We start from the raw sequence: 15,915 nt of genomic DNA on the forward strand, positions 1-15,915 counted from the left end.
CCCTTGCAGTCAGAATCAGGTAAATTTATAATGGGGAACAAAGAAATGGCAGACCAATTGAACAAATACTTTGGTTCTGTCTTCACGAAGGAAGACACAAATAACCTTCGCAAATACTAGGGGACCGAGAGTCTAATGAGAAGGAGGAACCGAAGGAAATCCTTATTAGTCAGGAAATTATGTTAGTGAAATTGATGAGATTCCCAGGGCCTGATAGTCTGCATCCCAAAGTACTTAAGGAAGTGGTCCTCGAGATAATGGATGCATTGGTGATCATTTTCCAACAGTCTATCGACTCTGGATCAGTTCCTATGGACTGGTGGGTAGCTAATGTAACACCACTTTTAAAAAAGAGAGAGAAAACAGGGAATTACAGACTGGTTAGCCTGACATCAGTAGTGGGGAAAATGTTGGAATCAATTATTAAAGATGAAATAGCAGCGCATTTGGAAAGCAGTGACAGGATCGGTCCGAGTCAGCATGGATTTATGAAAGGGAAATCATGCTTGTCAAATCTTCTAGAATTTTTTGAGGATGTAACTAGTAGAGTGGACAAGGGAGAACCAGTGGATGTGGTGTATTTGGGCTTTCAAAATGTTTTTGACAAGGTCCCACACAAGAGATTGGTGTGCAAAGTTAAAGCACATTGTATTGGGGGTAATGTATTGACGTGGATAGAGAACTGGTTGGCAGACAGGAAGCAGAGAGTTGGGATAAACGGATCCTTTTCAGAATGGCAGGCAGTGACTAGTGGGTTGCCGCAGGGCTCAGTTCTGGGATCCCAGCTATTTACAATATACATCAATGACTTAGGTGAAGGAATTGAGTGTAATAGCTCCAAGTTTGCAGATGACACTAAGCTGGGTGGCGGTGTGAGCTGTGAGGAGGATGCTAAGTGTCTGCAGGGTGACTTGGACAGGTTAGGTGAGTGGGAAAATGCATGGCAGATGCAGTATAATGAGAATAAATGTGAGGTTATCCACTTTGGTGGCAAAAATAAAGGCAGAATATTATCTGAATGGCGGCAGATTAGGAAAAGGGGAGGTGCAACGAGACCTGGGTATCATGGTACATCAGTCATTGAAAGTTGGCATGCAGGTACAACAGGCGGTGAAGAAGGCCAATGGCATGTTGGCCTTCATAGCTAGGGAATTTGAGCATAGGAGCATGGAAGTCTTACTGCAATTGTACAGGGTCTTGGTGAGGCCTCACCTGGAATATTGTGTTCAGTTTTGGTCTCCTAATTTGAGGAAGGACATTCTTGCTATTGAAGGAGTGCAGCGAAGGTTCACCAGACTGATTCCTGGGATGGCAGGACTGACATATGAGGAGAAACTGGATCAACTGGGCCCGTATTCACTGGAGTTTAGAAGGGTGAGAGGGAATCTCAAAGAAATATATAAAATTCTGATGGAACTGGACAGGTTAGATGCAAGAAGAATGTTCCCGATGTTGGGGAAGTCCAGAGCCAGGGGTCACAGTCTAAGGATAATGGGTAAGCCATTTAGGACCGAGATGAGGAGAAACTTCTTCACTCAGCGAGTTGTTAACCTGTGGAATTCTCTACCGCAGAGAGTTGTTGATGCCAGTTCATTAGATATATTCAAGAGGGAGTTAGATATGGCCCTTACGGCTAAAAGGGATCAAAGGGTTTGGAGAGTAAGCAGGAAAGGGATACTAATCTAAATGATCAGCCATGATCTTATTGAATGGTGGTGCATGCTCGAAGGTCCGAATGGCCTACTCCTGCACCTATTTTCTATGTTTCTATGTTTCTATGTTTAAGGAGGGATATACTTGCATTGGAGGCAGTTCAGAGAAGGTTCACGAGGTTGAGCAGGTTGGGCTTATTCTCATTGGAGTTTAGAAGAATGAGAGGTGATCTTATTGAAACGTATAAGATTCTGAGGAAGTTTGACAGCGTAGATGCAGAGAGGATGTTTCTCCTCATGGGGGAGTCTAGAACTAGGGGGCATAGTCTTAGAATAAGGGGGTCATCCATTTAAAACGGAAATGAGGGGGAATTTCTTCTCTCAGAGGGTCGTGAATCTTTGGAATTCTCTACCCCAGAGATCAGTGGAGGTTGGGACATTGAATATCTTTAAATTGGAGATAGACAGATTTTTGAAAGATAAGGAAGTCAAGGGTAATGGGGAGAGCGCAGGAAAGTGGAGTTGAGGCCAGGAGTGGATCAGCCTGATCTCATTGAATGGCGGAGTAGGCTCAAGGGGCCAAATGGCCCACTCCTGCTCCTATTTCTTATGTTCTTATGTTCTTCTTGGCTCAGTCTCCGTCTCCTTGCTTATTTCTACTCGGGCCATGTTCGGTGCTGTACAAATACAAGTTCTTGTTGTAATTTCCTTGCTCTGATACTGAATGACAGTAGGTTACTTCTGGCAACACATGTGCCTAACCCCCCCCATCCCCTTCCCACCCAGCTCACCAGCACTTCATTCAACCAGCATGTGAACAGGGCTGGAATCTTCCTAAAACTCAGCTTCTCTTGCACACCAGGAGAACAGCTGAGACTCTCAGCTGACAGAGATTCCTGTTGAATGCAGAGTTCGTAAGCTGGGCAGAGCACTGGAGCAGAAAGGCATAGCTGTGTGCCTCAGCTGTGCCACACAAGTACAGTTTAATCCTCAACTTTATTGAACCTCATCCAGCCATCAGGATATTTTTCTGCATGTAGATTAAAAACAAAAAATCAAGCACAATGCGCAAATACATTAAAAGCAGCGCCTTTGTAGTTGACTCCTATGGTAATGGAAATGGTTAGTGCTATTTTTCTGATATAGACGGCTCCCTGTGATAAGCCTGAATGGTAGTAGTTGTGGGGTCTGTACATGATACAAGGGTAGATGCTGAGAGGTTATTTCCGCTGGCTGCAGAGCCTAGAACCAGGAGTCACAGTCTCAGGATAAGGGGTAGGCCATTTAGAACTGAGATGAGGAGAAGTTTCTTCACTCAGAGGGTTATGAATCTTTGGTATTATCTCCGTCATTGAGTATATTCAAGACTGAGATTGATGGATTTTTGGGCACTATGGGAAACAGGATCAGGTGGGAAAGTGGAGTTGATGTCGAAGTTCGGCCTGCTCCTATTTCTTAAAGCTCCATCTGCCCTCTTGGGTGGATGGTTAAGGTCCCATAGAACTTTTTGGAGAAAAGCATGGGAGTTCTCCCATTGTGTCCTGGACAACTTTAATTCCTCAGCTAACACTAAAACAGAAGATCTGTTCATTTGTCTCATTGCTGCATGTGGGAGCTTGCAGTGCACAAATTAGCTGCCGCCTTTCCCTATATTGAATAGTGATTACACTTTATGAAGTATTTCATTGGCTGGTAAGTGCTTTGGGATGTCTTGAGGTCAAAAAAATGCTATAGAAATGCAAGTTATTTCCTTATTTTCCTTTCCTAGCACAGGTGCAGTAATACAGCCCTAGCACAGACTGATGATCAAAAAAAGAAAGACTTGCATTTATATAGTACCTTTCACGATCACCAGACACCTCAAAGCTCTTTACAGCCAATGAAATACTTTTGGAGTGTAGTTATTGTTGTATAATGTGGGAAACACAGCAGCCAATTTGCGCAAAGCAAGCTCCCACAAACAGCAATGTGATAATGACCAGATAATCTGTTTTTTATATATTGATTGAGGGATAAATATTGGCCAGGACACCGGGGATAACTCCCCTGATCTTCTTCGAAATAGTGCAATGGTATCTTTTACATCCACCTGAGAGATTAGAAGGGGCCTAGGTTTAATGTCTTCTCTGAATTGAAGACATTCTTGGTCTAGGTGACTCAGAGATGGTAGGGCCAATCTTCGGAGTACATTGTTGTGTTGGGGAGCCTTGCCTGCATATCGCAGATGCACTGCCCACGATCTCCCAATATCCACAGGCAGAGGCCCAGCCTTCATCCACCAGTGCATCATCCCCAGGACATTACCCCACAGCCAGCAAGGAGACAATTTTTTTTAAAATAGTATTTTTTAAGCTGTTTGAAACTTTGCTTTCCCTCTGGATCATGGAAACTCAACATTCCTCCCCACCTCGTGCCCTTCAGGAAATGCTTGGCACAGCGCACTATTGGCCCATCCACTCTCACATACTTTATGGGCCAACGTGACATTCTTGAACCGCCTGAAACAATCTTGCAGCAAATTCCAGATCACTTCACTGCATTCTTAACAGTGAAGGACGGGAAATCGTATTCCATCCTTTAAAGTCGTATCTCCCACAATCGCCTCATTAGTGGGGGCAGCAGTACTGACACTAATGAGACTGTGGACCCGACAAACCCACAATCCTACTCCGACATCGTAACAACAGCCAAACTCAGCAAGTGTCAGCCATGGCTCAGTGGGCGGCTCTCTCACCCGGAGTCAGAAGGTCAAGGGTTCAAGTCCCACTTCAGCGACTAGAGCGCAAAATCTAGGCTGAAATTACAGTCTAGTGCTGCACTGTTGGAGGTGCCTTCTTTCTGATGAGACAATAAAGCAAGGCCCTGTCTGCTCTCTCAGGTGGATATAAAAGATCCCATAGCACTATTTCAAAGAAGTGAAGGGGAGTTCACCAAAATTTATCCCTCAGGCAACGTAACTAAAACAGATAATCTGGTCATTATCTCATTGCTGTTTGTGGGAGCTTGCTGTGTGCAAATTGGCTGCCATGTTTCCTATATTACAACAATGACTACACTTCAAAAGTACTACTTTGTCTCTAAAGCTGAGGTTGTGAAAGGCGCTATAGAAATGCAAGACTTGGAAATATAGCTCCGTTCCTAAATACCTGGAACTCCCTCCCTAACAGCACTGTGGGAGCATCTTCACCACACGGACTGCAGCGGTTCAAGAAGGAGGCTCACCACCACCTTTTCAGGGGCAATTAGGGATGGGCAATAAATGCCAGCCTTGCCAGCAACACCCACATGCCGTGAAAGAATAAAAGAAAGTTCATTCTTCATTGTAGTTCACTGTATTACTGCACCTATCCGGTCTCTAATGCACTCAAATTAAGGCAATCCGACCTTCCATCCCCAGTCTGTGTTGAATTAGCTCAGCTCAGCTTGGATGGGAACACCACAATTGGTGTCGATATCACTGGGTTAGGGGGAGGGGAATCAACCAGCTCCCACTCCTGATCGCTAATCAGTGAATCTGCTGGAAAGTGTGTGGGTAACCATTGGAATGGTATGGGACAATTTAGCCCATCGCGCCTGTGAAAGAGCTATCGAAAGAGTCCCACTAACCTGTTCTTTCCCCTTTGCCCTGAAAATACGTTTCAAGTATTTATCCAATTCCCGTTTAAAAGTTACTATTGAATCTGCTTCCTCCACCCTTTTAGGCAGCGCGTTCCAGATCACAACAAACTGACTTCATGAAATAATTTTCCTTATCCCCCCCCCCCCCGGTTCTTTTGCCAATGATCTTAAATCTGTGACCTCTGGTTACTGGCCCTCCTGTCAGTGGAAACAATTGCTTCCCATCACAACCCCTCAGAATGTTGAACACCCCTCTTTCCTACCTTACAACAATGACTAGATATCAAAGTACTTCATTGGCTGTAAACCGCTTTGGGACAACAACAACAACTTGCAAAGTTTGTAAAGTACCGGGAGCATTATCAAACAAAATTCCACATAAGGGCGATATTTGGGCAGATGACCAAAAGCTTGCTCAAAGGGGTAGGTTATAACGAGCGTCTTAAAAGCAGAGAGAGATAGTGAGGCAGAGAGGTTGATGGAGGGAATTTCAGAGCTTCTGGCCTCGACAGCTGATGGCATGGCCACCAATGGTGGAGCCATGGAAATCAGGGGATGCTCGGGCGCGGAGGTCTCGGAGGGTTGTGGGGTTAGAGGAGATAACAGAAATAGGGAGAGGCGAGGCCATGGAGGGATTTGTAAACAAAGATGAGAATGTTCAAGTTAGTTACAATGGTGAATAGTTGAGGGAGAGGAAGAATCATTGTACAACCATATACCTCGCACTGACTCCCTTTGTACAAAGTAATTTATTGCCGGTGAAATATCTGACTGTATAATGAGTGAGTCATGAATCGTTCATCCTACTTATTGATTATCCTACCATGTTTAACTCGGGGTACAAAGAGATTTATGTTCAATCCCAGCCACCCTTAATCGGATAAACAGGATTTGCCTGTCAGGCATTCTCAGTTTACAGAGGGCGAAGGAACAAAATTATTTCATAACCTTGCAAAAACACGCGCAAACGATGCTTTCAAGTTAATCCAGGAAATTTCCGAATAAATAATAATTTAAAAATCATATCCGCGAATGGCTGGGCGTTATATATAATTTATAAATTCTATTATATGGAGACGGTTTAACTAGGAGATAACACACACTCTGTGGGGATTTGCAACGTCGCCTGATACTCGAGAATGTTACTCCGCTGTCTGATCAATTTCAGTCCTGCTCCAATTTGCCCCCAACTCTTTCCTCCCCTTTTTAAACTGGGGGGGGGGGGGGGGTATCAAATTGACACGGGTCAATTGCACCTTGAAACTTACTCAACAACCGCGTGCCATTAAGTTAAACCAGAACCAAAAAACATTTTCCTGTTAATAATATATATATATATATACATATTTAACAATAAGGTAAAGCTAACCTGGGCTTTGTTTTAGGTTCCCAGTATCTGCAGAATATGTAATTCCCATCTTCATTGACAAAGTACGGCAGTTCCTTGTAGGGCACGCCTTGTGGAGTCGTACGTTCCTCACTTTCATCCAACATTTTAACACAATAACAGCAATTCCTATCAACCGGGTGATCAAAAGGCATAGCAAGTCAAAAAGTTACATATTTGTTTGAAGAAAATCAACTTTGTAGCCATAATAACCCCGTGGAGTCGCGCCCTTTGCTACAGTGACACATCTTTCAGACCATGTGTGCAACACACGCGCCACAGAAGACGTTTGAAATGGAAATAGAACACAGCACAGACCTTGAATCAATACACGTAACGGATCGCGAAGCAATCGCAGAACACATGGGAACTCTTCTATCGGGTTCAGGACTTGCTGCTGTGCCAGGTCGCTTATCCCGCTCGCTTCACATTTGCAATCTTGCTGCGATTTCTTTTTACATTCCCTTCTCTGTAAATTGCAGAAACCAGAGCGAGTGCCTCTGGCGGTGTGCTGATGCTGTCTCTTTTGCGAATTTGGTATTTTCTTTCGACAGAGGGAGGGACAGAGCCGGGTACAAGGAGGAGGCAGTTCTTTGTGTCAGTGTATGTACGTCCCTTACCAATGAATAAATAAGGAGACATTAACACTACACCAGCGTTGTCCAACATGTTAGCCACCGGACACATGTGGCTAATTCGCAATCCGGATCTGACCAATAACATTTCTGATATGAAAATTAAATATAAAATAAACAAAGGACTCTGCGTTCTGCCGGTGATCTCAATAGTCCCATTCACACAAAGTATTCATGTGAAGAATTGCATTTTAACACATGATTTGTGTGAGCTCCTGGACTGGATCCAACGGGAAGTATTTGACAAGATGCTCCAGCCATGCGTGAGGGGCAGAAAAACGACCAACACCATCACCACCAACAACACCAACCACATTAACACCATCAACAACAACAACACAGCTACATTAACACCATCAACAACACTATTAACACCATCAGCAACACCAACAACAACAACACCAATAACACTCATCATAGGCAGTCCCTCGAACGGGGATGACTTGCTTCCACGAGTTCACAAGTGTTTCAATGAAGGACCCGATGTTCCAGTCCAGAACTCCAATTGAGGGGGTGGAAGATGCTTGAGTGTGAATTGTTTTAACGTGTGGTGGCCGTCGCACACCAGCCACGACACGGGCTTGACAGAGCTAGGTTTTGGTCCATTGGCAAGGATTACCCAAGACGACTAGAGACCTGCTGTGCTGCATGGACCTAGTGCGCACACATATCGCAGTGTGGGCTGGCCCGTGCTGCCCCTGGGCCCTCGGCTCTTCTGGGCCCCGAACTCTCATCTGTCGCAACTCCGCCATGATCTCTCACTGCTCCTCTGCCATAAACAATAACACTAACACCAACAACACTAACACCAATAACATCACCAACAAAAGGAACAACAACAACATTAACACCAACAACACTAACACCAATAACACCACCAACAAAAGGAACAACAACAACATTAACACCAACAACACTAACACCAATAACATCACCAACAAAAGGAACAACAACAACATTAACACCAACAACACTAACACCAATAACACCACCAACAAAAGGAACAACAACAACACTAACACCAACAACACTAACACCAATAACATCACCAACAAAAGGAACAACAACAACATTAACACCAACAACACTAACACCAATAACACCACCAACAAAAGGAACAACAACAACACCACCAACAACGACAACACCAAAAATAACACTAACAACAAGAAAAACAAAAACACCAACAATAAAAACAACAAAAACACCGACAACAACAACACCAGCAACAACAACAAAACCAACAACAAAACCAACAACAGCACCAACTCCAACAATACCACCAACAACACCAACAATAGCAACAATGCGAACAACAACACCAACAACGACAACAAAACCAACAACAACACCAATAACGCCAACAACAACACCAATAACAAGAAAAACAAAAACAACACCAACAACAAAAACACCGACAACAACTTCAGCACCAACAATACCACCAACAACACCAACAACAGCAACAATATCAACAATACCACCAACAACACCAACAACAACAATACAAACACCACCACCAATAACACCAACAATATCCACAACACCAACAACCTCAACAGCAACACCAACAACTCCAACAGCACCAATAACAGCAACACCAACAAAACAACACCACCAACAACACCAACAACAAAAACAACAACAACACCGACAACAACAACATCAACAGCAGCAACAGCAGCAACAACAACACCAACACCATCACCAACAACAACAACAGCTCCACCAACAACACCAACACCAACAACTACACCAACAACACCAACACCAGCAACAACACTACCAACCACAACACCAACACCACCACCAACAACAACAAAACCACCACCACCAACAACACCAACAGCAACAGCAACACCAACACCACCATCACAACCCCAAAGACACCAACAATTACAACACCAACAAAACCAACACCAACTACACCAACACCAACAATTTCATAACCAAGAACTACAACATCAACAACTACAACAACACTAACTACAATAACACCAACACTAACAACTACAACAATACCAACAACGCCAATAACAACACCAACAACTAAAGCAACACCAACAACAATAACACCAACACCACCACCAACTACAACACCAACAGCACCAATGACACCAACAACACCAACAACACCAACAACAACACCAACAACACCAAAAACAACACCAACAACAGGCTCCTCTTCCTCATCTTCCTCCTTCTTTTCCTCCTCCCCCCCTCTCTCCTGTTGTCGTCCTGCAATCCCCATTGGCAAATCCTGTCCCATCATGATGACTAAGTTGTGTAGCATGCAGCACATCACAATTAACTCAGAGACTTGCTGACAGGAGTATTGCAGGCAGCCTCCAGAGTGGTTCAGGCATTGGAAGTGCTGCTTGAGCACTCTAATTGTCTGTTCGACGATGTTGCGTGTGGCTGCATGGCTCTCATTATAGCGATGCTCATTGTAGCTGGAACATGTGTGAGACACTGCTCTCACGCAAGATGAAAGCATCATGGATGGTCCCTGGATATTGGGCATTGACTGCCATGATGCGGTGAGTATGGTCGCAGATGATCTGTACGTTCATGGAGTGGAATCCCTTTCGGTTTCGGTAAACCTCTGGATTCTGAAAAGGTGCTTGCAGAGCAATGTGCATTCATTCAAGGGCACCCTGAACCTTGGGGAAGCCAGCAAATCATCCAAAACCTACAGCCCTCTCATTTTGGGTCTCCTTGGTCATTGGGAAGTTTATGAAGTCCATCCTGCGTCCATACAGTGCAGTAGTCACCTGGCGAATGCAGCAATGTGTAGAGTGCTGCAAGATGGAGCATATGTCTGCCGCTGATGTCTGAAAGTGCCGGAGGCATAGAAGACAAGTACCGCTATCACCTTCACCTCGACGGGCAGTGCAGTCCTGTTGCCGCTGGTAGGCTGTAGGTCTGGTTGTATGAGCTGGCATATCTCTGTGACCACCTCTTTTCGGAAGCGCAGCCTTCTACCGCACTGTGCCTCAGAGAGCTGTAGGTATGAGCGATGTTCCCTGTAAACTCGTGGGGGGTAAGCCCTCCACCCCATACATCTGTGACCTCTTCAATTATGTTGAAAATGATCATCACTAAGCCTTCTTCCAGCTCGACGCCGTATAAATTTAGCAGCCATGATTAATGGCTGACATAGCATGACCCCATCTTTTAAAATGTCCTTAAATGTCCTTTAAAACAAAGTAAACTCACATAAACTTCACAATCAAAAGTATGCAGTAACGCAGTGTTCTTCTCCCAATGCTTTTAATCACTCAGAACTCCGACTTTCTCCTCCATTTTCAAGGCGGCGCCATTAGCGCCTGGTGCATGCTGGGTCTGACTGCTTTTTGCTGGCGGGTTCCCGGGCGGACGCTAAATCAGGCAATATGCTCAACCGTTCCGCCCGGGGCGCTAGCACAGCGATGCATGATGGTCAAAACAGCAGCCCCACTGCAAAACCACTGGCGAAAATTCCGTCCATACATAAAATCGTGTGCGTCTCGTTTCACACCAAAAAATTGTTTTTGCAACCCGCCCAGACATTAAAAGGGGCGCACATCATCTGAAAATCCAGCCCCAAGAGTGGAGTGGAGCACTAAAGGAAGCGTTCCACACTTCTCTTAGGGTGCCACACTACCGCGGGACGCTAACGAAGTTCTGGCGCTGTAATACCAGCATCCTGGTGCTTAAAGGGGAAGTTAGCTGGAGCACCTGAACACTGAGAAACAAATGCAAGGGAGCTAATTTGAACATCAAGAAGAGCGTTAGACAGTAAAGAAAGTGAAATCAATGGAAATAAAGTGCAAGCAAGTGCAAGTTCCTTAACTGATAAAGATCCAACTGCTCATCCCTTTAATTAGCGCCCTGAGAACTTCTCTGACAGCTGTGAATGCCTGCTTTTTCTGCCGCGATTAGCGCCAGGCGGTAAGGCAGGCGATCTCATTGAAGTTCATGTCCGGGGTACTAATGGGGCATTGCACAGTGACTGATGTCAGCAAGTGGGTGGCACTAGAGGGCACAGCCACACCTGCACTCAGTTTGCGGGAGACGCTGTTAGCACGGCGCCCGGCAGGTAAGCACTTAGCGATGCATTAGCGCCCCTCTCGGACACTAAAGACTGGCGCTATTCAATTGAATTTATCGCCCAAAATTGTCTTTCTTTTCTTTAGAAGATGACTTGCCCATTTCTCTCTGCATAAGGCCAAATTAACACTTGACAATCAAAAGAACACTTGCACACTCTGCTTCTCATCTCACTTTTTTACCAACAGAAAGGTTAAAGTTCACATGCATGTCCTGTGCAAACAGGAATATTGAGATTATGTGTCCAATGGGAGCTTCTATTACTAATTTTAAATATTTATTAATCAGATATGCAATTAACCACATCTGGATTTCCACCAGTCTCTGGCTCTGACGGTGGAGTATGTTTTGTCTAGCCCAGTGCTGTCCAGTAGAAACCATTGAGTGGCCACAGCTGTGGGTGACACTGTTTTAGCCAGTGGAAAAAGCCTCACATCCAATACAGGTAAATGTACTTGACTTAACAAACATCTTCCACCATTCAGTAACCAAGGAAGTGAAGCACGCACAACGATCAAAAAAACACTTGCACACTCTGCTTCTCATCTCACTTTTTTACCAACAGAAAGGTTAAAGTTCACATGCATGTCCTGTGCAAACAGGAATATTGAGATTATGTGTCCAATGAGAGTGTCTATTACTAATTTTAAATATCTATTAATCAGATATGCAATTAACCACATCTGGATTTTCAATTAGCCAAATCTGGATTCCCAATTATCTACATCTGGATTCCTAATTAACCTCACTAAAAGGGGGCACTTGTCGTCCGGAGGAGGCAGGAGTCCCCAGGGAGTACTCTCTATGCAGGAATCCTCCCTTTATTTATTGGGGACTTGGCCAGTAGGGTGAGGGTTAGGGTTACGGTTAGGGTTAGGGTCCCGTGCAATCGTTTTTTAAGTCGGTTCACGGACTCCCAGGCCGTCTGTAATTTTTGTGGTCTGGAAGAGTCCGTGTTCCATGTTTATGCGGAGTGTGTCAGGTTTCAGCCCCTGTTCCATTATTTGAAGGGGCTGCTCCTCAAATTCTGGTTGCACTTCAGTCCCATGCTCCTGATCTTTGGGCATCCTGTGCGGAGCGGAGTGGGCAGGTCGGAAGGCCCCCTCATCGGCCTGCTCCTGGGCATGGCCAAGGGGGCCATTAACCGGTCCAGGCAGCGGGCGGTCGAGGGGGTATTCAGCCTGACTGCCTGCCTCTCTTTCGTGATTACGTTCGAGCTGGGGCATCCCTGGTGAGAGACTGGAGTGCATCATCAGCCCCACCAACCAAATTTTAATTTGAAACATTAATGTAAAAAGTTAATTTGTTTTAATTTGTCGGTTTTAGTGCCCCTTTATTGTTTTACCCCAAAAATAATTGTGGAGCTGTTGCACTGAGTGGCTTAGCCAGTCACATGATGTTCACAAGATTTCAAAAGGGGGCACTTGATTTAAAGTTATGCTCAAAATAGTTGTGACTGGGGCGAATGTATTGGATTCATCAGTGTAGTGTGTAATGTGTCCTTATTTATTCAAGGTTTAAGGGGACGAAAGCTGGCGTGTGTACATACATGAGCACAAAGTGCTGCCTTCTCCTTGTACCCGGGTCTGTCTCTCTCCCTCTTTCTGAAACAAAATACCAAATTAGCAAAGGAGGCAGTCGCTCTGGTTTCATACTCTGCAATTCTGAGTGAGAGGGAAGGGAGCGTATTTTTTAAAGACCGTCTTAACAGGCTTTTAGGAGGTTTGTGGGCAAGTGAGGGTGAAGGGACTTGAAACAAAAAGCAGGCGCGTCTTGATATCGCAATAAGAATTCCCGTGTGTTATCTGATTGTTTCGCGATCCGTTGCGTGTAATAATTTGAGGTTGGTGCTGTGTTCTGTGGCGTGTGTTTCACACATGGATTGTGATGTGTCACCGGAGCAAAGGGCGTGACTCCATGGAGAGTTATTATGGCTACAATGTTTCTTAATCGTTCAAAGAAAGAAGGGCGATGTAACTCGTCGACTTGTTCTGTCTCCCTCTTTTAACAAGATGTATGCTGAATCACTCTGTTGCTATTGGTGTTGCCTTGGGAATTCGCAGGAACCGGATGACCGGGTGACTCCTCAAGGCGTGTTTTACAGGGACCTGCCGCATTTAATCAACGCAGATGGGAATTACTTATTTTGCAGATATTGGATGCCAAAAAGCCAGCCCAGGTTAGCTTTACCTTATATAAATAAAGATATATATAAAAACAGAAAAAGACCTGCTGGTACTTGTGCATGGAACACAAAAGGTTAGTATGAAGGTACAGCAAGTGATCAGGAAGGCCAAATGGAATCTTGGCCTTTATTCCAAATGGGATGGAGTATAAAAGCAGGGAAGTCTTACTACAGCTGTACAGGGTATTGGTGAGGCCACACCTGGAATACTGCGTGCAGTTTTGGTTTCCATATTTACGAAAGTATATACTTGCTTTGGAGGCAGTTCAGAGAAGGTTCACGAGGTTGATTCCGGAGATCAGGGGGTTGACTTATGAGGAAAGGTTGAGTAGGTTGGGCCTCTACTCATTGGAATTCAGAAGAATGAAAGGTGATCTTATAGAAATGTATAAGATTATGAGGGGGTTTGACAAGGTGGATGCAGAGAGGGTGATTCCACTGATAGGGGAGACTAGAACTAGAGGGTATGATCTTAGAATAAGGGGCCGCCCATTTAAAACTGAAATGAGGAGAAATTTATTTTCTGAGGGTTGTGGATCTGTGGAATTCCCTGCCTCAGAGAGCTGTGGAAGCTGGGACATTGAATACATTTAAGACAGAAATAGACAGTTAATTAAACGATAAGGGAATAAGGGGTTATGGAGAGCAGGCAGGGAAGTGGACCATGATTGGATCAGCCATGATCGTATTAAATGGCGGAGCAGGCTCGAGGGGCCATATGGCCAACTCCTGCTCCTATTTCATATGTTCTTATGGTCTTTGCAAGCAGAGAGTTAGCTTGTGAAGTTTTGTGCCTCAGTAACTTTCATACTTGGTTTGTATAGTATGAATGTCTGAATAAAAGACCCGATCCTGCCTTTTCTACAACTAAGTGTATGTGTAATTCGATGTTTAAAGCAACAAAGCAAAAAGAGCAAGACAGCCTTACTATTGGTGACCCTGACGTGATTTTCAAAAGTTCGTTGGTTGAGTTGTTGGAAGAAATGTTTCCCACACATCAGTTTGAGGGGTGAGCATTCTCCTAGTTGTTGTGACCTAAAGGGATCTCCAGTTAATAATGGAGAACCAGGGTATATTCCAGATGTGATCTGGTCATTTATTAATGAGTGGATTCAGTCGAAAGGGGGACCTTATGGGATGACAGGAGGATGGCGAGAGACACAGTAGTCCTTAATGGAGAGTGTCCAGTTAAAAAGGATAAAAGTGTTTAGGTTAAAAAGTGATAAAAAGAGAGAAGCGTTAGTGTTGCAGTGTCTAATGCTGGTGATTCAACAGTTAGGAGAAGAGGCTGAGGCTAGAGATAGAGAAGTTTCAGAACTCACAGAGCAGCGAACATCAGCTAGGAAAGAAGTAGAGAACTGGCGATTTCAGACATTTGGGGCACTGTTCTGATGCTGGATCAGCATCTTGCTGATGAATAGAACCGTAACCAAGATCTAGAGAAAGAAATATCTAAGCTGCAGCAGATGGTGGTATTAAGTTGCTCAGCGGAGACAGCAATTGATAAAGCCGGGTGGTATTCGGAGGATTCCCCAGGTCTGAGAGTTGAAAAGGAGATTAAGGGACAGGGTGAATGCCCACGATTTCTATCCGCAGCTCCTTTGTCTTTTCTGACGTCGGAGCCTCGAACACGTGTGATTTGCGTGGCAACGTTAGGTACAGAGGCAGAACAGTTAGATGCTTCTTCGGTTCTGTTGTGTATGAATAAAGAATCTGACTGGATACTGTGAGCTCAAAGTAAAGTATGACCGTAGTCTTTTATTGCAGGTTTCCAGAGTGCCTCTCCAGCCTGGAGGCCTCCTTTACATGTGCTCCCAAGGGATTGTGGGATCCCTTGGGACTCCAGGGGATGAGCCCTCTGGTGGCTATACAAGGTATATACAGGTTTACATATATAACAACACCCGCCCCCCCTCCCCCCCCCCCCCCACCCACCGCCAAAGTCAACAGTGTAACTATTTACAAAGTGAGTCGATCTGGGGCCTTTCTTTCCCTGGTTGATCGTCTCGGTGCAAATGCTGGTTTTGGTGAATCGTTTGTTGGGCCCTCGCTGGGCTGCTGTGCAGCTGGCCTTGCTGGGATGCCTGGTGTGGTGAGTCCTGCTGGGCTGCTGCGGGTGATGGGTTCTGCGTCGTGGCCAACCGCGGTGTCGGTTGTCACTGGTGTGTATGTTGGGGGGGTCAAAGAAGGTAGGGTCCAAAGTGGGTTGCTCTGGATAGTCCGTGAATCTGAGTTTGATTTGGTCCAAGTGTTTCCATTTGAATGAGTCCATTTGAAAGTTTGACCCGAAATACCCTGTTCCCCTTTTTGGCTACAATAGTGCCGGGAAGCCACTTGTCCATAGTT

At 45.0% G+C, this 15,915-nt stretch overlaps 3 protein-coding genes across 5 annotated transcripts in view; 2 read left to right on the top strand and 1 right to left on the bottom strand.

The window, feature by feature from the left end:
• LOC139277340 (monoglyceride lipase-like) overlaps positions 1-7,169 on the bottom strand; it is a 73,375-nt gene extending 66,206 nt beyond the window's left edge. For both annotated transcript variants that reach the window (XM_070895686.1, XM_070895685.1), the window contains exons 1-2: positions 6,976-7,169; positions 6,640-6,786 (exon numbers count right to left, since the gene is read on the bottom strand). In XM_070895686.1, the coding sequence (XP_070751787.1) occupies positions 6,640-6,786; positions 6,976-7,022 (194 nt within the window). In that variant the 5' untranslated portion in view covers positions 7,023-7,169. The remainder of the gene's footprint in view (positions 1-6,639; positions 6,787-6,975) is intronic.
• An 873-nt stretch (positions 7,170-8,042) lies between these two features.
• On the top strand, positions 8,043-9,345 carry LOC139276782 (GATA zinc finger domain-containing protein 14-like). The gene is made up of 2 exons (XM_070894786.1): positions 8,043-8,966; positions 9,067-9,345. The coding sequence occupies exons 1-2, from the start codon at positions 8,043-8,045 to the stop codon at positions 9,343-9,345; spliced, it is 1,203 nt and encodes a 400-aa protein (XP_070750887.1).
• A 4,011-nt stretch (positions 9,346-13,356) lies between these two features.
• The window catches only part of LOC139277342 (monoglyceride lipase-like), a 63,881-nt gene continuing 61,322 nt past the window's right edge, over positions 13,357-15,915 (top strand). The window contains exon 1 of one of the 2 annotated variants that reach the window (XM_070895690.1): positions 13,357-13,563. In XM_070895690.1, the coding sequence (XP_070751791.1) occupies positions 13,397-13,563 (167 nt within the window). In that variant the 5' untranslated portion in view covers positions 13,357-13,396. The remainder of the gene's footprint in view (positions 13,564-15,915) is intronic. The other variant, XM_070895689.1, reaches the window with a different exon arrangement.

This window comes from Pristiophorus japonicus, chromosome 12, assembly GCF_044704955.1.
Source record: "Pristiophorus japonicus isolate sPriJap1 chromosome 12, sPriJap1.hap1, whole genome shotgun sequence".
Taxonomy (NCBI): Eukaryota; Metazoa; Chordata; class Chondrichthyes; family Pristiophoridae; genus Pristiophorus; species Pristiophorus japonicus.